Source organism: Orcinus orca, chromosome 1 (genome assembly GCF_937001465.1).
Source record: "Orcinus orca chromosome 1, mOrcOrc1.1, whole genome shotgun sequence".
NCBI classification, from domain to species: Eukaryota; Metazoa; Chordata; class Mammalia; order Artiodactyla; family Delphinidae; genus Orcinus; species Orcinus orca.
In genome coordinates this window covers 39,639,431-39,663,189 of record NC_064559.1, presented here as the reverse complement: position 1 = coordinate 39,663,189, position 23,759 = coordinate 39,639,431, and the positions used below count along the sequence as shown (strand labels likewise).

At 35.5% G+C, this 23,759-nt stretch overlaps 1 protein-coding gene across 1 annotated transcript in view; it reads right to left on the bottom strand.

The window, feature by feature from the left end:
* Nucleotides 1-23,759, bottom strand: part of SYT14 (synaptotagmin 14) — a 156,272-nt gene that overhangs the window by 80,184 nt on the left and 52,329 nt on the right. Inside the window, 1 exon segment of the mRNA XM_049701418.1 lies at nucleotides 1,357-1,628. Within this exon segment, the coding sequence (XP_049557375.1) occupies nucleotides 1,357-1,628 (272 nt within the window).

The following is a 23,759-nucleotide window of genomic DNA, read 5'->3' as shown; positions in this document are numbered from 1 at the left end:
GTTGTTAAGACCACTGTTTTTGCAGTCAGGCAGACCTGGCTTTGAATTACAGTTCTACTGTTTAAGAGCTACTTACACCTGGGCAACTTGCTTAATTCTCTGAGTCTTAATGTTTTCATTCCTAAAATGGAAATAACAACTTTCTGAAGATGAGGTTGTTAGAGTTAAATGAGCTATGTAAAGCTTATAGAAAAGTTATTGGCACAATTGGTGATAGCTATTACCATTGTTGTTAGTTCCACAATCCAGGTTTCACTGTTTATGTGCTGGCTATCTATATAGTTTGCAAATCTATAAAATAGTTATCTCAAATTTGCTCAGGTATAAAACAAGGAGAAATATTCTTTGTGGAAAATGATGAAATACTACTATGTTAAATTTATAATACCAATGCAGAATTTCCTTCTAAGTTAGATACTATATAATAATATTAGGAATAGTAGAAGAGTAGTAACAGATAAAAAGTGTTCCTAGAAATTATATAAGAAAAACTTTGAGGAAATTCTATTCAGAGCTGTACTTTCATTATTTAATTTTGGCAGTAGATAAAAATTCACCTAGTAAGAACACTGACACACTGCAGTATCATGAAATGTTGTCTGGGACAAAAGTTGTAAAAACTTGCCATCTGGAAAAAAAGGAAACCTAAAAGTAAATACTGCCTAATGAAAACCTCTAGATTACCTTTATAGATTTTATCATCATTGAAAGATTAAAACAAATCCCTTTTACAACATGGAAAGACTTCAAAAGTATAACACACTTATTTTTGTTGTTGTTTTCACATTTTTTGCTCCAAAAAAAGGAAATAACTTAAAACACAACCAACCAACCTCTCTGAATGCATGATGCCATGAATTCAAATTTCATTAGTAAAGCTGAGCATCACTTATCCCTCCATATTCCATGGTATGGAAATGCAGACATTATTCTGAAAGACTTGTAAAACATTAAAGGGCCACCTCCCAATAGTAAAAATATCCAAATAAAATAATTTAAAAAATAAACACAAACATAAATAGGAACCTTAAGATAAAAGAAATGGGTAATTCCAGAATGTTTTATGTAAAATGTTAAAAAAAATTTTTTTTAAACCCCTACTGAGGTTGAACCCTGAGGCAAGATACTTCTCAATATCTTGCATATTGCTCTCATTTTTATCTACCTGTCCTCTTTTGAAAGGGAGTTGAAGGTTGGGACAGCCCTGAAAAGTCTGCTGGATAAAAACAGAAACTGGTACCATAAGCCATAAAGGACAAGATAGTGATAAAACCTTCTGACCAAGAGGATAAGCACAGGATTATTATTATCTTCCAAATAACATTCATTTAAAAAATTCTATGTGCTTTTACTTACTTCAGGGCTCAGGACTGCAGTGCTGTCACTTGGAACATCTTCTTCATATCCTTTATTATGAAAACTTTCTATTTCATGACCTGTGCTTCCTTCACTTGGACACTTGTTATATGAGCATCTTGGACTGTTGCTGCAGTGGGAAAATTCACATTTACTGTCCCCAATTTCTGAGGGTGTACATGAGAGATGGGGAGAACCACTGTCATCCTGATATGGTGGTGGCTGCAATTCATCCAGTGGGGGTGTTCTTCTCATTCTCTGAATGCAGTTTCCTGATAATGATTAAGAATCTGGTCACTGTTTCCAATTAGCCTCGACATGCAGTACAGTCCACAATAATTGTAATAACTTAAAAAAACTGGATTAAGATTCTGTGGCAAAGTAACTACTAGATTTACTAATGAGTTGTCTTCTTCCCTAGTTCAGATGCAGAAATCAAATAATCTGGTTTCCCATTCCTCTCCTCCTGCATAATAAGATCAGGAAAAATAAAAGTTATATAACGAGACCCTGTTTTATACTATAAAAATGGGAGAGCAAAAAATACTAGTGAAATTGATGATTTACTTAGGTCTTTCTTTCAAAACAATCCTAGAGCATACAAACTTCATTTATTCCCTTATGATCTGTGACCTCTCTAGCCACAACAGTAAAAGTATGGTAGGTGAAACAAATATAAACCTCATTTATTGTCTTCAGTTACTGAGATGAACTTAAACTAGCATTCATCTTAGCAGAGTCGGAAACTATTTTTCCACATCTATCCTAGATCCAGAATCCTGGAATGGGTGCACTCTGAATGGAGGCCTAATTTCCCCATCCCCAGCAAAGCCTGGAGTCTGCATTCCACCCCGCCTGCATTATAAAGAGGCCACACCCTGCCCCACCACACCCTGAATCTGTATTCCTTCTAAAGTACGGCTCCACCTTGTCCATAGCACGCATCTCCCCCTCCAGCAGTTAATCTGAAACTACATTTTCTTTCTCTCTTAAATTATGCTTTTAACTTTTACCGTAATGATGTATCTAAGTAACTGAGAATAAACATGTCTGTGAACAGGATAGAGGTGGGGACAGGAGGGTATGTAAGGAAATAGAGTTCAGTATACAACTGAGGAATAGCTAAGTCTGTGTAGATAAATCCTGGACACAATAACAGATATTAAATTTAAACACTGCTCATTTCTTACTTTAATGGACTGTGACTCTCGTTTCTCAAAATGGACTCTGAAAAAAGGTAGTTTGTATTGTAATTCTTATAATGGAGTTCAGTTCAAATGTTCAATAGGTCTTCTGTTCTTCCTTAGAAAAACTTTACATAAGAACTATAAAACTCATTGAAAAATTACTACAATGTCTGGTTCAAATGAAAAATATTGAACTTAGCATAGATTTACATATTTGCTCAGAAGCCCTAATTTTGTAAAAAGAAATTAAATGTCTCACCTACTGAGTCTAACATACCCACTTTAGAAAACATAAGCACAAAGTAGAAAAGTTAATGAGTTAATATAGTTGAAGCTAAATTGGAGAAGATAGAATAGATTAACTAGATGGATTGCAAATAGTAGCTAATAAAACACAATAAACCAGATTTCAGAACAGGGCTTCCAGGAAAACTTTTGTTTTCCTGACAAAAGCAGGCAGACTCAACTGGCATGCCCCTTTTGTCCACTGGCCTTTCCCCCTCCTCCTGCTTGGAGGTGCTGCACTCATCTTGTAACCATGAAGTAACAAGCATAAGAATGAAAACTAAGAATAATGAAGAAGCATCTGAAAAATCACTAAGTAGCTATCTCCAAACTTCTGGATGCCTGAGACAAATAAATCCCTCTTTGTTAACAAAAACAGGGACTTCCCTGGCAGTCCAGTGGTTAAGACTCTGCGCTTCCACTGCAGGGGGCATGGATTCGATCCCTGGTCTGGGAACTAAGATCCCACGTGCCTCGCAGCATGGCCAAAAAACAAAAAACACAACAAAACCTGATATTTGAATTTTCTGTTGTTTCTAAATATATTCTCTACTGATAGTTCTTAAATCACTAAAACAACATCTTCTCTCCCTTTAAAATGTATATTTAATCAGCCATTGAATTATAAGTTAAATTGTAATATCTAAATACTTACTGTACCATGAAGTCAATCAAATAATTCCCAACGTAGTGGTTCTAAGAATCAGCATGCCATCTTTTCCTTTACCTTAATTTTTTCAAAAAGAGAGATGATCTTTCCAAGAAGTCTCTCAGCGTATTACCCCACAGATCTCACTGGACAGAACTGGGTCACATGTCTATTTCTAAACCCATCTGTGGTAGGGGGAATGTGATTACCATAAATGGTTTAGATTAATCAGAAGCCATCAAATTGAAGCTGGGGATGGGATCCATTTCACTGTTCATATCTATATGGAAAAGAGTAGATGCCACTCACCAAGAAAAAAAAAGAGAGAAGACTCAAATTAGAAATGAAAGAAGAGAAATTACAATTGATACATATAAAAAGGATCATAAGAGATTAGTATGAAAAATTATATACCAACAAATTGGACAACCTGGAAGAAATGGATAAATTCCAAGAAACATACAATCTACCAAGACCAAATCATGAAGAAATAGAAAATCTGAACAAACCAATTACTAGTAAGGATATTGAATCAGTAATCAACTTCCCAACAAACAAAAGTCCAGGATCAGATGGCTTCGCTGGTGAATTCTATCAAACACTTAAAGAAGAATTAATACCAGTCCTTCTCAAACTCTTATAAAACACAGGTGAGGAGGGAACACTGGCAAACTCGTTTTACGAGGCCAGCATTACCTAAAGCCAGACAAGGACACTACAAACAAAGAAAATTACAGGCCACTATTCCTGATGAATACAGACGCAAAAGTCCTCAACAAAATATTAACAAACTGAATTCAAGAATATATTAGGAGGATCATACATCATAATCAAGTAGGAGTTATTCCAGGGGATGGTTCAATATATGGAAACCAATCAATGTAATAAAAAACATTAACAAAATGAAATATAAAAATAATATGATCATTTCAATAGATACAGAAAAAGCATTTGGTAAAATTCAACATCCATTCATGATAAAAACCCTCAACAAACTGGGTACAGAGGGAACATACATCAACGTAATAAAATCCATATATGAAAAGCCCACAGCTAACATCATACTCAACAGTGAAAAGCTGAAAGCTTTTCCTCTAAGACTGGGAACAAGACAAGGATGCTGATTCTCACTGCTTTTATTCAACATGGTCCTGGAAGTCCTAGCTACAGCAATTAGGCCAGAAAAAAAAAAGACATCCAAATTGGAAAGGAAGAAGTAAAACTGTCTCTATTTGCAGATGACATAATATTATATATAGAAAACCATCAGGAGTCCACCAAAAAACTGTTAGAGCTAATAAACATAATCAGTAAAGTTGGTGGATACAAAATCAATATAAAAAAATCAGTTGTGTTTTTATCAACTAACAATGAATTATCATAAAAAGAAATTAAGGGGAAAAAATCCCATTTATAATTGCATTAAAAAGAATAAAATACCAAGGAATAAATTTAACCAAGGAGGTGAAAAGACCTGTACACTAAAAACCGTAAGACACTGATGAAAGGAGTTGAAGACACAAATAAAAATGGAAAGATATTCTGTGCTCATGGATTGGAAGAGTATTGTTAAAATGTTCATACTACCCAAAGCAATCTACAGATTCAATGCAATCGCTATCAATATTCCAATGGCATTTTTTTCATAGAAATAGAATAAAAAATTCTAAAATTTGTATGGAAACACAGAAGATTCCAAATAGCCAAAGCAATTTTGAAAAAGAAGAAGAAAGCTGGCGGTATCACACATTCTGATTTGAAAGTGTATTACAAAGCTATAGTAATCAAAACAGTATGGTATTGGCAAAAGAGCAGACACATAGATAAAGAGAACAGAATAGAGAGCCCATAAATAAACCCACACATGTATGGTCAATTAATTTATGACATAGGAGCCAAGAATTTACAATGGGGAGAGGACAGTCTCTTCAATATATGGTGGTGGGAAAACTGAATGGCCACATGCAAAATAATGAAATTGAACTACTGTCTGACCTCATATACATAAATCAACTTAAAACATAAGACCTGAAACCATAAAACTCCTAGAAGAAAACATTGTGGGTAAGCTCCTTGACATTGTTCTTAATATTTTAGATCTGACACCAAAAGCAAAGGCAACAAAAGCAAAAATAAACAAGTAGGATTACGTCAAACTAAACAGCTTCTGCACTGCAAACAATCAACAAAATTAAAAGGCGACCTACAGAATGGTGGAAAATATTTGCAAATCATGTATCTGATAAGGTGTTAATATCCAAAATACATAAAGAACTCACACAACTCAGTGAAAAAACAATCTGATTAAAAAATGGGTTGAGAAACTAAAAAATGTCTTTGGTAAAAACCTTCTTTTTCCGGGCTTCCCTGGTGGCGCAGTGGTTGAGAGTCCGCCTGCCGATGCAGGGGACACGGGTTCGTGCCCCGGTGCGGGAGGATCCCGCATGCGGCGGAGCGGCTGGGCCCGTGAGCCGGGGCCGCTGAGCCTGCACGTCCGGAGCCTGTGCTCCGCGACGGGAGAGGCCACAACAGTGAGAGGCCCGCGTACCGCAAAACAAAACAAAAACAAAAAAACCAAAAAAAAAAACCTTCTTTTTCCAAAGAAGATATCCAAATGGCCAATAGGTACATGAAAACGTGTTCAAACCACTAATCATCAGAGAAATGCAAATCAACCACAATGAGATATCAACTCACACCTGTCAGAATGGTTATTATCAAAAAGACAAGAGATAACAAGTGCTGGCTAGGATGTGGAGAAAAGGGAATCCTTGTGCACTGTTGGTAGGAGTGTGAACTGTTGAAGCTACTATGGAAAACAATATGGAGATTCCTCAGAAAAATTAAAAATAGAACTACCATATGATCCAGCATTTCCACTTCTGGGTATTTATCTGAAGGAAATGAAATCACTATCTTGAAAAGATATGTGCACTCCCATATTCACTGAAGTATTATTTATAATAGCTAAGACATGGAAACAACTTAAGTGTCCATCAGCGAATGAATGGATAAAGATAATGTGGTATATACACACAACAGACTATTATTCAGCCATAAAAATGAAGGAAATCCTACCATTTGTGACAACAGGGATGGACCTTGAGGACATTGTGCTAAGTGAAATAAGTCAGAAAGAGAAAGATAAATACTGTATGATGTCACTTATATCTAAAAAAAACGAATTCATAGATACGGAGAACAGTGGTGGTTGGCAAAAAAAGGCAGGGATGAGGGTGGGGGGGAAAGGGTGAAGGTGGTCAAAAGGTACAAACTTCCAGTTATAAGATAAATAAGTCCTGGGGATGTAATGTATAGCACAGGGACTACAGTTACTACTACTGTATTGTATATTTAAAATTTGTTGAGAGTAGAATAAAAGTAGATAAAAGTTCTTATCAGAAGAAAAAATCTGTAACTATGTGAAGTGACTGATGTTAACTAAACTTACTGTGATAATCATTTTGCAATATTTACATATATCAAACCAGTATGTTGTACACCTTGGAATAATACAAAGTTGTATGTCAATTAAACCTCAATAAAACTGGGAAAAGTAAAAAATGACTCAATATTTCCGTTCCAAAATACACTAATGGGAGTATAAAAATACACACACATTAAACAAAACAAAACAAAAAAGTAGATGCCTAAAGATTCCAGGAAGGAGAAAGATAAAGGATCCTTGCCCTCCTTATACATCAGTCTGGCAGTTGATTTCAGTTTTCATTTTTATTAAAATATCTTCTCTTTCTGTAGCTCTTTTTCCACTTTAATAATCCTTCTCTGAACTTTTTATATGGATAGCACGATACAATTTCTGTCTGGTGATTATGTTATACCTTACTTCCTTTGGTTTACTTTTAATATATCAGGTCCCTGCCTAGTTGCCACCAACTATGGGACTTACACAGCTGAGCTCCAGTCGTCTGGCTCTTACTTAGATTTAGTGTAAATGTGCTCCAAAGACCAAGGCACAAGTTACTACAAAGAAGTTTAGTGATATTTAAAGGTGCTAAGTAGGTTCCATGGGTAGACTTCAATATTGTTTCTGGATTTGAGAGAGACAATTTTAAAGCTGTGAATTGGAATATATAAAATATTTTGGAACATATAAATGAGATATATATATAATATACATAAACATTGGAATATATAAATTGTATATATGTAAGTTTGTATAATTATATATTATTGTATAAATCCTCAAAGCTTTGAAAATAATATTAACACACTTTTCTCTTTCCTTTTCAGTTTACTCTTGCACTTTACTTTTCAAAGTGAAGAACACCAAATGTATATGGAATCTAAATTTCATAAAAAAGATAGTTATGAGGATTTCTCCTTTTTTAACTTTTGCAATAATATCTTTTTTCTCTAGTTGATAACTGCTTTATATTGTCTATACTGTGTAATAACTAAGAGTTGGCTTAAAATGAATTGCTATTGCAAACATTTTAAGACAATTGTTTTTATAAAATAACACAAGTTATGTCGGAGTTGTTAAATTATACTGTAAACATCCAGCCTTGGGAAGAAATTTTTTGTGGGACTATCAAACACCAAAATGATGATGATGCCCTACTATTACTTTATTCCTCATTTTACAACCAAATTTCATACCCTATTTTATGGAAATGATATATCCATAAAAGGGTTCATGCATGAATATATTTTAAGCATTTTAATTTTCCATTTGCATATTGCACGGTACCTACAAAACAAGACAAAGTATCTTCCTACTCTAGAAAAAAACAGGATGCATGCATATCAGGAATATGACCTATAGTTCTTAACATCATGTTTTAAGACAGTGGTTTTCAGAGTTTGGGAACTGCAACTCTAAAAAGTGGTGAATGTTCAACATCTGTAGAATTCATATTTCTTTTCAAATGCCTGGGGAAACTTGCCAAAATTGATCATATACTGGGTAATAAATTAAGGCTCAACACACTTCTCAAAACTGGAAGTGTAAAAAGGATGTTATCTAACCACAGTGGAATTAAACTAGAAATCACAATCAAAAATATAACTAAAAAATCTATAGATATCTAGATAAAATAACAAGAAATTAAGATGAACTTCTAAATTGCCCATGGATTAAAAAAGAAATCATAATAGAAATTAGAAAACATATTGAAAATAATGATATTAAAAATAATCCACAGAAATACTTGTGGAAAAGTGAGAAAGCAGTAGTGTATATATAGACATATAAACACTACCAAATGTAAAATAGATAGCTAGTGGGAAGCAGTCGCGTAGCACAGGGAGATCAGCTCAGTGTTTTGTGACCAGCTAGAAGGGTAGGATAGGGAGGGTGGGAGGGAGGGAGATGCAAGAGGGAAGAGGTATGGGAACATATGTATATGTATAACTGATTCACTTTGTTATAAAGCAGAAACTAACAACAACAAAAAAAGAAATACTTGTGGAATGTGGCTAAGAAGGATATTTACAGGCTTAAATGCATATGCCAGGGAGGGCAGGGGAGAGAGGAAGGCTGAAAACAATGATCTAAGTACCCATTTCAAGACGTTAAAAATTTAAAAAACATACAAGTGAAACTCAAACAAAGTAGGAGGAATGAAATTAGGAGAAGAAATCAAAAAGAGAAAACACGCATACAATAGAAAGCATCAGCAAACCAAAATAAAATTCACTGAGAACACTAATAAAATTAATAAGCTGCTAGAAGAGACTAGTCAGGAACAAAAGAGAGATAGCATAAATTATTAATATCAAGAGTAAAACGGAAGACATCATTTCAAATCCTTTAGACATTAAAAAGATAGCAAGCTTTCCCTTTGTTCTTCCCTTTTTGGAAATTTATCAGTTCTAAAGCTCTTCAGTGGGGCAGAGGCAGGCAGTGGTCTGCCCTGGTGGTGGCACAAGAAGCCGCAGTGGCCCGGAGCCGTATGTCAGAGCACAAGTCGGGTGAGGAGGGCCTTCATTCAGGGAGAGGCCAGAAGTGAGATGTCAGAGCACAAGGAGGGCAAAGAGGACATCCATACATCGGGCAGCACCATGCAGCATGATGGAACCCAATCTGGATGAGAAAGGCCCAGCATAGGGAACCAGAGCCTCAGCAGGATAAGAAGGTTCCCCATGGACAGGAAGCCTAGTCTGGGGCAACAGAGCCCAAACAGAGTGAGGAGTGTGTCTACACCGAGGGAAGGGGAGCCAGAGCCTGAGTAGGATCAGAGCCACGGATGGGGCACTGGTGTGGGCTGCCAAGCCCAGGAAGGCTGAGGAGGGCATCCACACAAACAGGTGGCCTGACACAGGCAAACCAGAACCTCAGCTGGATGGGGAGGGTATCCACGTGGGAGGAGAGCCTAGAGTGTGCTGTCTGAGTCCAAGTGGGAAAAGGGGAAGTCCTGCAGTATGGGGTCAGAACCCAAGCAGGAAGTCAGAGCTTAGGTAGGATGATGAGGACATTCAATGTCAGGCAAGCTGGCCTGGGCTGTCAGAGTCCATGTTCTGAGGGTTACAAGGACATCCAGGAGTAGAAAAGGCTGTATGTGATACTGGAACGTAAATGGGGTGAAAGGGGGGGATGTGTGCAGAGTAATGGGGAGTGGTGTGGTGCTGATTAAACAATATATAATGGTTAATGCGAGCCAGTTCTTTCAGTGTTTGAAAAGGGAGTTACAAATATGGAAAGGGAAGACACTAGAATAAACTCTGTGGTGTTGGATTAGAATGAAAAGATATCAGTGTGAACTCAGGTTGTTAGTAATAGGTAGAACTATAGTGTAAATATGCATATAATGTGTGTACACACACACACATTCCTGAGTATACTAGCTCTATCCACTGAGAGGGCTTAAGAACAACACTTTGATAGCAATGAGCATACCTATTGCCCAGATCTTGGCTTTTCAATCAGTTCTTCACTAAAAGGAACCATGACTCCATGAAGAAATGGCTAATTCCAGGGCTGAGAAAAGGAAAATACAAGACAAGCCTAGACAAGCTTCTTGTGTTGAGAGTTAAGGACACACTCAAAGAATGATGGGGTCGTGTCAAAAGGACAAAGAAACCAGCTTGAAGGGGTTCACACTGACTAAATCCCACTAACAATTTGAGCTTCAAAATAAATAATAGTAACCGATTATAAGACATTGAGAAAAAGAGGAAACCATGAATCCATCTAGATATAAATATAAGAATAAACTGAAAGAATTTTGAGAAATACGTCATTTATGTAGTTAGAAATACATTCTGACAAAGGACTTAATTATCAAGAGTAACTTAGGAAAGAAGCCTGGTACACACCTCCTTAATGACGAGATCAAACTGAACATTCTGAGTAACGGGATAAATCAAAATTGTGCATTACCTGATAAGACGCAATGAGAGGAATATGGTACCACTTCCAGCTAGAGATGCATAACCTGAATCTAGTTGTGATGAATATCAGACAAACTCAGATATTCTAAAAAACAAGTGTAATCTCCAAAAGGGAATGACCAAAGAACTGTGCTAGACCGAGGGAGACTAACAAGACATGGTAACTAAATGCAAGGCATGATTTTGAACTAGATCCTTTTATAATGCACATTATTTGGACAACTGTTGACCTTGAGTGGGTTCCGAGAATTAAATGTTAAAAATATATCAGTATTAATGTCTTACTTTTGATGGTTGGATTACAGTTATGTAAGAGAATATTCCTACTTGTAAAAAATATACACTAATGTATTTAGCGGTCAAGAAGCATCAGATCAGCAAGCCATTTACCCTCAAATGACTCAAGGTGGTAAAAAGGACTGTAAAGTTGTTCTATAAATGCGAGATGAATTTAACATTAGAAAATTAATCTATCAAATTCACTGCATTTAAAGAATAAAAGTTAAAAGTAATGTGATAATTGTAACAGATTTTGTTTTTTTTACTTATCCAGCTTTAATAATTATTAAAAATTGTACCACTGTATTTCATTTACACCTTCCATTTTCCACACACATCCTTTCTGGATTATTTTAAAGTAAAGATTTTAAAAAGCATTTGATGAAATTAATTATCCATTCATGATAAAAAATCTCTGTGCAAACAAGGAATAGAAGGCAATTTCTTTTAACTCATAAAGGGTATCTTTGAAAGTCTTATAGCAAACAACAAATTTACTGGTGAAACGTTGAAAACTTTACCTCTGAGATCAGGAATGAGACAAAGATGCCTTTTATCACCACCTCTATTCAACAATGTACTGGAGGTCCTAGCCAGTGTAATAAGGTGAGAAAAAGAAGATGTAAAGGGATTGGAAAGAAAGAAATAAAACTGTCACTACTCGTAGATGATGACTGTGATATAGAAATCACAAAATAATTTAGAGATAAGCTATTAGAGTTAGTAAGCATATTTAGTAAGGACACTGGATACAAGATTAATATTTAAAAAATCAATTGAATCTCTACATACACACAATGAACAATTAGAAAGTGAAATTTAAAACCAATTCCACATATAATAGCATCAGATAATATCAAATATCTAAGAGTAAATTTCAGAAATCACCTTGCTTCTCTTTTTCCAGTTCTTGGGTTTACAGTTAGAATGTGTACTCTGAGCAATTGGCAGAATCCACACTTTGGCTTTCCAAGCAGCGTCTATATGTTACAGGAAGGGACAATTGGAAACACTGCAGTTTCCTTTCTCCAGCAACAAGACATCCCAAGGGAAAAGCAGAGATTAGTCTCAGTCAGAGACTTGAGAATTGCAGGTTTGGTGACTGCCTTCACTAGTTTGGCCTCTACAAAAATTAACAGGCTTGAAAATTAATGGCAGATTATCATAAAGTTAATTAGAGGATGACTTAGCTGGAGCTGCCACTCCAGATGGAGCCTCCTTACTGAGCAAATTAACACAGCCTTGGTATTTGATATGTAGCTTTAATTTAGCAAATGCTTTTCCCTTCATAATAATCCAGAGAGAGCAAAAGCAACAGGTTATTTACATGTGGGAAGGACAGATACGTCTACTGCCCTGTTTCAGGGAAACATAATAAAATATTCTTGCTCTATGCCGTGATCCGCTTTTGCAGAGACTTTGGCTGCCTCCACATTCCACGCTCCATCTCCTTGATCCTGCTCTAGAAGACAGCAATCTATTAGGATTTGTAAGAGTAGAAGAGTTGACAGATGAAGTTTCTTGGTAAATATACATGTGTAACAGAAGTGAGGACTAAATCTTAAGAAAACACAGGGTTTGCCTCCTCAATGAAGTTCTTGAGGATCCAGGGTATGCTAGAATATTCCTACCAAAGTCAAAGAGAATTTGCTACCCCTTGTCTGCCTCCCACTAAGAAGGAGACAAAAAGTTTGGTTGGCCGCTTTAAACTTTGAGAGCAGCATGTTCCATAATTGAGTGTATAGCTCTGATCCATTTATAAGGTAAAATAAAAAGCTATTAGCTTTGAGTAGCACCCAGAGCAAGTTAAGTCTCTCCAGATGATCCGGGTACAGTAGCATAAGCTCTACACGTGACCTTTAAGACTCAGCAAACCAAATGGTCTTCAAATGTCTGCAGTAGGTCATGATGCTTAAAAGTATCATTGAGAAGTTCTGATGGTAGAATTGCATTGGAGGCCTTTAGATATTTTTAATTATGATGTTTTCGTACCTCCAAACACATTTTATTAGACGACAGAGTTCAGATTATTTTTGCACCATGCCTTGAAACCCTAATCTTTCTTACTTTATTTCCCTGGTAGCTTGAAATAATTCCTGATTCAAACCATACTTCGCATGTAGCTACTGACTTTCTAACAGTACAATCTTACTCAGCACATCTACTTTCTGAGTCAAAAATCAATTCAGTGCCTCTCATTTCTTGACTCTTAGGTTTTGATAAAAGATCATACTCACTTCCACAAGTGAAATGAAAAGTGGTTTGCTGTTGAGAAACAGCTCCTGACCAAATATTAGTGTCAAACAGAGACTAACTGGAAGATCAAGGGACACCAGGTAGCAACGTGATCCAACCTGTCCAGTATGAAGCAGATCGCATGTGATCACCTAGCTATTGAGTTACGAATGTCAAGCTGTACTCCACCATCAAGGGGAATTGGCAGATCTTGCATGAGGACTAAGTAGGCTCTGAAGGCACAGGGAGGTATGATAGTTATTCCTGCCATAGCTTGCTTCACTTGCATGCACAGTCTCAAAGTATGCTATGACTACTTAACTGAGGGTTAAAAAATTATGTCTAATGATATGCCCCAAACCAGCAGAACTGGAATTTTCTGGTTTTATATAGGATTATAATCTTTATAATCCTTCAGAGGTGGCCCTGAAAGATAAGAAAAAAGGAAACTCTTCTCAGTGGATAGAATTTGTAGCAGTCCGTTTGGTTTTCAACTTTGCTTAGAATAAGAGTTGGCCTCAATTAGTGGGTCCGGCCGGATGTAAGAACTTGGGAGAAGAAAGACTGGCAGACCTAGAATGGCTCTTGTGCCTGAAAATATTTACATTTCCAATATAGTTTAAAACACAAATATGCAGCAGATAACATGATTTCTAAAATTTAACCTCACACATTCAAATTCTTTCCCAGATTGAAAGAACTTACAAGAACTTACAAATTCTTTCCCAGATTGAAAGAACTTACAACTTACAAGTTTCTAAGTTGTATAACAACTGCATTACTTTACTTTTTTGCTCTGCTCCTTAGATTGGAATTCCTAGTTTCATCCAATAGGATTTAAAATATAAACATTTCACATTAACTCTCTCCTAGCCTTCTCAGTTGTATTCATCACCTACCCCCCAAATGTATCCACCCTCCCCCCAAATACACACATCCATGCATGTAGATTAGCCTAAGTGTTCCTACTAAATATTTCTACAACACACTTTGCTTCTATCGTGTACACTGTATTGTATTTCTCTGTTCAGATATTATGAACTGTGAGCTCCCTGAGAGAGCAGGTACTGTCTCTTTTACCTTTGTACCTACAGTGCGTAGCAACACAAAGCTTGAAACGCAGTATATTACCTTAAACATTTTTGTTGATTAATGGGCAAAATAATTGTTGCAGAGGGATATCAATGTGACCCAAACCTAACTGGCAAGGCAGTGAGACTTCTGGGTTTACAGACCATGAACTCAAACTGTATTTTCTGTTTTAACATTAAGGAAATAAAAGAATTGCTGATGTTACAAGATGTCACTAACTGTCCAACATTTTAGAACTCTTCTAATTAAAGCATGTCACATTATTTCTGTGAACAAGAACTAGAGTCTAAGCAGGCCAAAACAGTCATCTGAGCTGAGGAGGCAGCTGAAGTGTGAAGTTTGAAGTGAAGGATTTGAGCAGCTGAAGTGGCTGGAAATTGTGGGGCAGGGCACTGAAAAGGAGAAAGCTGTGCAGAGAACGGGGCCTCCAAAGTCTGTGTGGAGGACCCCAATGAGTCTGTGACCAAGAGTTAGCTGTACATGTGCAAAGACGGACCACCCAAGGCTTACCAGGTAGCAGTAACAGAGGTATTAGAAGTCAATCAGTGCTAGGGGGAATTCAGAGTGCCTTCCCATAATGGTTAGTTAGAGGATTACAATTAAGTCCTCCATTTAAAAAATCCTCTTTATTGTGGTATAATTTGTAGACAATAAAATCCAGCCATTTTTGACAAATGCATATAGTTCTGTAAGCACCACCACAAAGGAGATATAGAATGTCTCCATTCCCCTAAAGTTTTCTCATGTCCCTTGGTCTCCCACAAGTTTTGCCACAGGCCAACCACTGATCTGCTTTCCTTCACTATAGTTATGCCTTTTACAGGGTATCATATAAATAGACTCACAGTATATAGTCCTTTGTATCTGGCATCTTTTACTTCCGGTAAATGCTTCTGAGGTTCAACTATGTTTTTGCGTCTATCAGAAGTTTGTTACTTTTTGTTAATATGTATTCTACTGTAGGGATACAATTTATCTTTCCAAACTGTTTCCCAATTGGCTCTACCATTTTGCATTCAAACTGCAATGCATAAGAGTTCCATTTATTCCACATCCTCACCAATATTTGGTACTGATAGTCTTTTAAATTTTAAGCATTTCACTGGCTGTGCAGTGATATCTCATTGTGGTTTTAGTTTGTGTTTCCCTAAATGACTAATGATTTGAGCATCTTTTCATGCATTTACTGCAAACGAGAAATTCATTACCAAGAGAGAAAAAGTACTGAATCTCTGAATATAATTGTGAATATCTATTTCTCCTTTGCAATACATTTAAAATATTTTGTCCAAGTCTGTGGCTTGCCTCTTCATTTTATTAATAGTATCTTTTGAAGAGCAAAAGTTTTAATGTAGTCACAGTCATTGCAATTTTCTTCTATGATTCATGCCTTTTGATTCCTATCAATGAAATCTTTGCATAATGCAAAGTCACAAAGATTATCTATGTCTTCTCTAGTAATTAAATAAGTTTTACCATTTACATTTATGACCTATCTAGAATTAATTTTTGTGTATGGTGTGAAGCAAGGATTGGTGTTTATTATTTTTTCCATATGGATATCCAGTTGTTCCTAAACGACTTACTGAAAGACTTTTTTCCTCATTGAATTACCTGGGCACCTTGTTGAAAATAATTGTCATATATGTGTGAGTCTGCATTCTAGACTCTTCTGTTTCACTTAATTATATGTCTATCCTTGTGCCAATACCACACTTCCTTGATTACTGTGGCTTTACACTAAATCCTGAGATCAGGTAGTGTAAGCCCTTTAACTTTGCTCTTCTTTTCCACAACAGTTTTGACTATTCTATGCCCCTTTCATCTCCATAAATATTTTAGTCTGTCATATGCTACAAATAAAAAAAGGCCTGGTGGAATTTTAATGGAGATCATATTTAATCTACAGATCAATTTGGGGAGAATAAACATCTTCACAATATTGAATCTTCCAATCAATTAACATGCTATACCACTACATTTAATTCTTGTTTACAGTCTCTTCACAATGTTTTGTAGTTTTCAGTGTCTTGCTTATTACTCTTATTCCTAAGGATTCGGTTTTATGATACTACTATAAATGATATTGTTTTAAAAATCATATTTCCCAATTGTTTTTGCTAATATAGAGAAATACATTTGATATTTGTATATTGACCTGCTATCCTAAAAATTCCTTGTAAATTTCTTAGAAATTTCTATATAATCATATCATCTGCAAGTAAAGATAGTTTGACGACTTCTTCCTTTCCAAGCTCTATGACTTTTTTTCCCCTTGCCTTATTGTTCTAGCTAGACTCTCAATTAAAAACACTAAATAGAAGTAGTGAGAGTGGAAATTCTTGTCATATACTGGATTTTACCAAAAAAAAAAAAAAAGCATTCAATATTTCACCACTAAATACTATTAGCCTTGTGGGATTTTAAAATTTTGTTATTTTTTAGAGCCTGTAATCAGAGATTGAAAAAGTTTGATGGAAGGTTTTTATCATGAATCGAAGTTGAATATAGTCAAAAACATTTCTCCATCAAGTGTATTTGGCTACTTCTAAGTGAAGTGTTCGTTCTATCAATGTCAACAACAAAAAAGAACTGGTTGATTTTGTGGCTGAAGTCTTCTGCATCCTTATTGATTTTCAGTCTACTTCTCTTATTCATTACCGAGAGAAGTACTGAATCTCTGAATATAATATAATTGTGAATTTCTGTTTCTCCTTTGCTTCAAGTTTATTGAAGCTGTTATTTAGGATTATTATGTCTTCTTGATGAATTGACTCAAATTCTTGTGGAAATGTCCCTTTTATCCCTGATAATAATACTTATTCTAAAGTCTTTGATATTAATACAGCCTTCTCAGCTTCCTCTGAATTCATGTTTGCATGGTAGGTATATCATTTTTTTCTATCCTTTAACTTTTAAATTATCTATGCCTTTATATTTACATTAGGTTTCTCATACACAATATATGTTTGAATATTGCTTTAAAAAAACTCATCTGACAATATTTGCCTTTTAATTGGCATATTTAAATCATTTAGATTTAGCGTAATTATCAAAATCAAGGACTAACAAGCTTTCTCTAACAGACACACAAAATAAATATTTTAGACTTTGTAGGCCACATATAGTGTCTACCACACATTCTCTGTGTGTGTTTAATAATACTTTAAAACTGGAAAAATCTGGTATATACATACAAGAGAATATTATTCAGCCATAAAAAGGGATGATGTACAGCAGAAACTAACACAACATTGTAAAGCAACTATACTCCAGTAAAAATTAATTTAAAAAAACCTGATAATACCAAATGCTGGTGAGGATGTGGAGCAACAAGAACTCTCATTCATTGCTGCTGGGACTGCAAAATGGCTACAATCGTTTTAGTTGACAATTCCTTACAAAGCTGAACATAGTCTTACCTTACAATCCAGCAACTGCGCTCCTAGATAGTTACTCAATTGAGTTGAAAATGTATCTCTGTGCAAAAATCTGTGCGTGAATGTTTATATCAGCTTTATTCATAATCACCCAAAACTGGAAGCCATCAATATGTCTTCAATAAGTGAATGGATAAACAAACTATGGTACATCTATACAATGTAATATTATTTAGTTATAAAAAGAAAGGAGCTATCAAGCCATGAAAAGACATGGAGGAACCTGAAATGCATATTGGTAAGTGAAAGAAGCCAGTCTGAAAAGGCTACATACTGTTGATTTCAACTTTATGACATTTTGGAACAGACAAAACTATAGAGACAATAAAAATATCATTGGTTGCCAAGGATTCCAAGGGAGGGAGGTATGACACGAATAGGTTGAACACAGAATTTTCAGGGTGCTGACACTATTCTGTGTAAAACTAATGGTGGATACATGTTATTATGCATTTTTCAAAACCCCTATAACTGTACAACACAAAGAACAAAACAATGTAATTATTGACTATAATTAATAATAATGTTTCAATATTGGCTCATTTATTTTAACAAATGCACCACACTAATATAAGATATTAATAATAGGTCAAACTTTGTGTGGGAATAAAGGGTTAAGGGGTGGGAGTGGGTAAGTATATGGATTTCTATGTGCTATCAGCTCAATTATTCTATAAATCTAAAAATATTTTTAAAAAAGGGATGAAATTCTGATATTTGCTACAACATGAAAGAATCTTGAAGACATTATGTTAAGTGAAATAAACCAGACAAAAGAAGGACAAATATTGTATGTTTCCACTTTTATGAGTTACTTACAGTTGTCAGCTCATAGAGACAGAAAAGATAATGGTGATTGGCAGGATCTTGGGGGATGGGCAATGGAGAGTTACAGTTTAATGGGTACAGAGTTTCAGTTTGGGAAGATGAAAAGGTATGGATGGTGGTGATGGTGATGTGAATTTACTTAGTGTCACTGAACTGTACGCTTAAAACGTTTAAAATGGTAAATTTTATTACATATATTTTTCATAATTAAGAAAAATGTAAAAGTCATTTTTAGCTTACAGGCCATACAAAAACAGGCTGCATGCCAAATTTGGTTCATGGGGAATAGTTTGTCAATACCTCATCTATATAGTTAAGTACAAATCTACCCTCCTGTAATTTGTTTTTTATTTGCCCTAACTATTCTTTGTTGGTTTTTCTTCCTTTTCTGACTTCTTTTAGATTGAGTACTTTTATAATTCAACTCTCTCACCACTATTAGCTTATTAGCCTTAAGTTTTGCTTTATTTTCCAGTGGTTCTTCTAGGATTTATACAATATATATCTTTAACTTATCACAATCTATCTTCAAATAATTTCATATATAACATAAAAATCTTACAACAGAATACTTTTCCTCCCACTTTTTGTGCTATTTTCATATATTTTTACTTCTACATACATACTTTGGTTTTACCTAGTAATCAATATTAATGAAGGCCCTAAGTTACCATTAAAGATTCAATTAAACTACATATAAAATACAAATCAGAAAGATTTCCATTAAAAAAATTAAAGAATTATCATGCTTAAGGAAAGAATTCCCAGCTATCTTTGAGGAATATAGATAGCTTGGGACACATACTATTTATATTACATCAGATTACATAGTATTTATATTACATCAGAGATGCAACAAATCTATTAGAGTAGAGCTGACTTTATTTCCAAGTGCAAAGTTTAGACATTCAGTACTTTCTCAAGTGTCCAGCATATTATATGCTCCTAAAATTTTATATGTTCATGTCAATCAGCACAAAAAATATGATTATCAGTAAATGGAAGTAAAAAATTAATACAACTGTATTATAAAATCCTATCTGGCAGTCCCTCCCATCAAGAAACCTCCACAAGCCTCTTAGATAGCCTCATCCACCAGAGGGCAGACAGGAGAAGCAAGAAGAACTACAATGCTGCAGCCTGTGGAACAAAAACCACATTCAGAGAAAGACAGACAAGATGAAAAGGCAGAGCGCTATGTCCCAGATGAAGCAACAAGATAAAACCCCAGAAAAACAACTAAATGAAGTGGAGGTAGGCAACCTTCCAGAAAAAGAATTCAAAATAATGATAGTGAAGATGATCCAGAACCTCGGAAAAACAATGGAGGCAAAGATTGAGAAGATGTAAGAAATGTTTAACGAAGACCTAGAAGAATTAAAGAACAAACAGAGATGAACAATACAATAACTGAAATGAAAAATACACTAGAAGGAATCAATAGCAGAATAACTGAGGCAGAAGAACGGATAAGTGACCTGGAAGACAGAATAGTGGAATTCACTGCTGTGGAACAAAGAAAAAAGAATGAAAACAAATGAAGACAGCCTAAGAGACCTGTGGGACAACATTAAACGCGACAACATTCGCATTATAGCAGTCCCACAAGGAGAAGCGAGAGAGAGAAAGGACCCGAGAAAATATTTGAAGAGATTATAGTCGAAAACTTCCCTAACATGGGAAAGGAAATAGCCACCCAAGCCCAGGAAGCGCAGAGAGTGCCATACAGGATAAAACCAAGGAGAAACACGCCGAGACACATAGTAATCAAATTGGCAAAAATTAAAGACAAAGAAAAATTACTGAAAGCAGCAAGGCGAAAACAACAAATAACATACAAGGGAACTCCCATAAGGTTAACAGGTGATTTCTCAGCAGAAACTCTACAAGCCAGAAGGGAGTGGCATGATATACTTAAAGTGATGAAAGGGAAGAACGTACAACCAAGATTATTCTACCCAGCATGGATCTCATTCAGATTCGATGGAGAAATCAAAAGTTTTACAGACAAGCAAAACTAAGAGAATTCAGCACCACCAAACCAGCTCTACAACAAATGCTAAAAGAACTTCTCTAAGTGGGAAACACAAGAGAACAAAAGGACGTACAAAAACAAACCCCAAACAATTAAGAAAATGGTAACAGGAACATACATACAATTACCTTAAATGTGAATGGATTAAATGCTCCAACCAAAAGACACAGGCTTGCTGAATAGATACAAAAACCAGACCCATATATATGCTGTCTATAAGAGACCCACTTTCAGACCTAGGGACACATACAGACTGAAAGTGAGGGGATGGAAAAAGATATTCCATGCAAATGGAAATCACAAGAAAGCTGGAGCAGCAATACTCCTATCAGATAAAATAGACTTTAAAATAAAGAATGTTACAAGAGACAAGGAAGGACACTACAAAATGATCAAGGGATCAGTCCAAGAAGAAGATATAACAATTATAAATATATACGCACCCAACATAGGAGCACCTCAATACATAAGGCAACTGCTAACAGCTCTAAAAGAGGAAATTGACAGTAACACAATAATAGTGGAGGACTTTTAACACCTCATTTACACCAATGGACAGATCATCCAAACAGAAAATTAATAAGGAAACACAAGTTTTAAATGACACAATAGACCAGATAGATTTAATTGATACTTATAGGACATTCCATCCCCAAAACAGCAGATTACCCTTTCTTCTCAAGTGCACACAGAACATTTTCCAGGATAGATCACATCTTGGGTCACAAATCAAGCCACAGTAAATTTAAGAAAATTGAAATCATATCAAGCATCTTTTCTGACCACCATGCTATGAGATTAGAAATCAATTACAGGGAAAAAAACGTAAAAAACACAAACACATGGAAGCTAAGCAATGTGTTACTAAATAACCCAGAGATCACTGAAGAAATCAAAGAGGAAATCAAAAATACCTACAGACAAATGACAATGAAAACACGTTGATCTAAAACCTATGGGGTGCAGCAAAAGCAGTTCTAAGAGGGAAGTCTATAGCTATACAAGCCTACCTCAAGAAACAAGAAAAATCTCAAATAAACAATCTAACATTACACCTAAAGGAACTAGAGAATGAAGAACAAACAAAACCCAAAGTTAGTAGAAGGAAAGAAATCATAAAGATCAGAGCACAAATAAATGAAATAGAAACAAGAAAACAATAGCAAAGATCAATAAAACTAAAAGCTGGTTCTTTGAGAAGATAAACAAAATTGATAAACCATTAGCCAGACTCATCGAGAAAAAGAGGGAGAGGACTGAAATCAATAAAATTAGAAATGAAAAAGGAGAAGTTACAACAGACACTGCAGAAATACAAAGCATCCTAAGCAACTCTATGCCAATAAAATGGACAACCTGGAAGAAATGGACAAATTCTTAGAAAGGTATAACCTTCCAAGACTGAACCAGGAAGAAATAGAAAATATGAACAGACCAATCTCAAATAATAAAATGGAAACTGTGATTAAAAATCTTCCAACAAACAAAAGTCCAGGACCAGATGGCTTCACAGGCGAACTCTACCAAACATTTACAGAAGAGCTAACACCCATCCTTCTCAAACTCTTCCAAAAAATTGCAAAGGAAGGAAAACTCCCAAACTCATTCTATGAGGCCACCATCTCCCTGATACCAAAACCAGACAAAGATACTATAAAAACAGAAAATTACAGACCAATATCACTGATGAATATAGATGTAAAAGTCCTCAACAAAATACCAGCAAACAGAATCCAACAACACATTAAAAGGATCATACACCATGATCAAGTGGGATTTACTCCAGGGATGCAAGGATTCTTCAATATATACAAATCAATCAACATGATACACTATATTAACAAACTGAAGAATAAAAACCATATGATCATCTCAATAGAGGCAGAAAAAGCTTTTGATAAAATTCAACACCCATTTATGATTAAAAAAAAACCTCCTGAAAGCAGACATAGAGGGAACCTACCTCAACATAATAAAGGCCATATATGACAAACCCACAGCAAACATCATTCTCAATGGTGAAAAACTGAACGCATTTCCTCTTGATCAGGAACAAGACAAGGATGTCCACTCTCACCACTATTATTCAACAGAGTTTTGGAAGTCCTAGCCACGGCAATCAGAGAAGAAAAAGAAATAAAAGGAATCCAAATTGGAAAAGAAGAAGTAAAACTGTCACTGTTTGCAGATGCCATGATACTATACATAGAGAATCCTAAAGATGCCACCAGAAAACTACTAGAGCTAATCAATGAATTTGGTAAAGTTGCAGGATACAAAATTAATGCACAGAAATCTCCAAAATATATAAACAGCTCATGCAGCTCAATATTAAAGAAACAAACAACCCAATCCAAAAATGGGCAGAAGACCTAAATAGACAGTCCTCCAAAGAAGACACAGAGATGGCCAGGAAGCACATGAAAAGCTGCTCAACATCACTAATTATTAAAGAAATGCAAATCAAAACTATAATGAGGTATCACCTCACACCAGTCAGAATGGCCATCATCAGAAAATCTACAAACAACAGATGCTGGAGAGGGTGTGGAGAAAAGGGACCCCTCTTGCACTGTTGGTGGGAATGTAAATTGATACAGCCACTATGGAGAACAGTATGGAGGTTCCTTAAAAAACTAAAAATAGAATTACCATATGACCCAGCAATCCCACTACTGGGCATATTCCCAGAGAAAACCATAATTCAAAAAGACACATGCACCCCAATGTTCACTGCAGCACTATTTACAACAGCCGGGTCATGGAAGCAACCTAAATGCCTATCGACAGACAAATGGATAAAGAAGATGTAGTACATATATACAATGGAATATTACTCAGCCATAAAAAGGAACGAAATTGGGTCATTTGTAGAGATGTGGATGCATGTAGAGACTGTCATACAGAGTGAAGTAAGTCAGAAAGAGAAAAATAAATATTGTATATTAATGCATATATGTGGAACCTAGAAAATGGTACAGATGAACCAGTTTGCAGAGCAGAAATTGAGACACAGA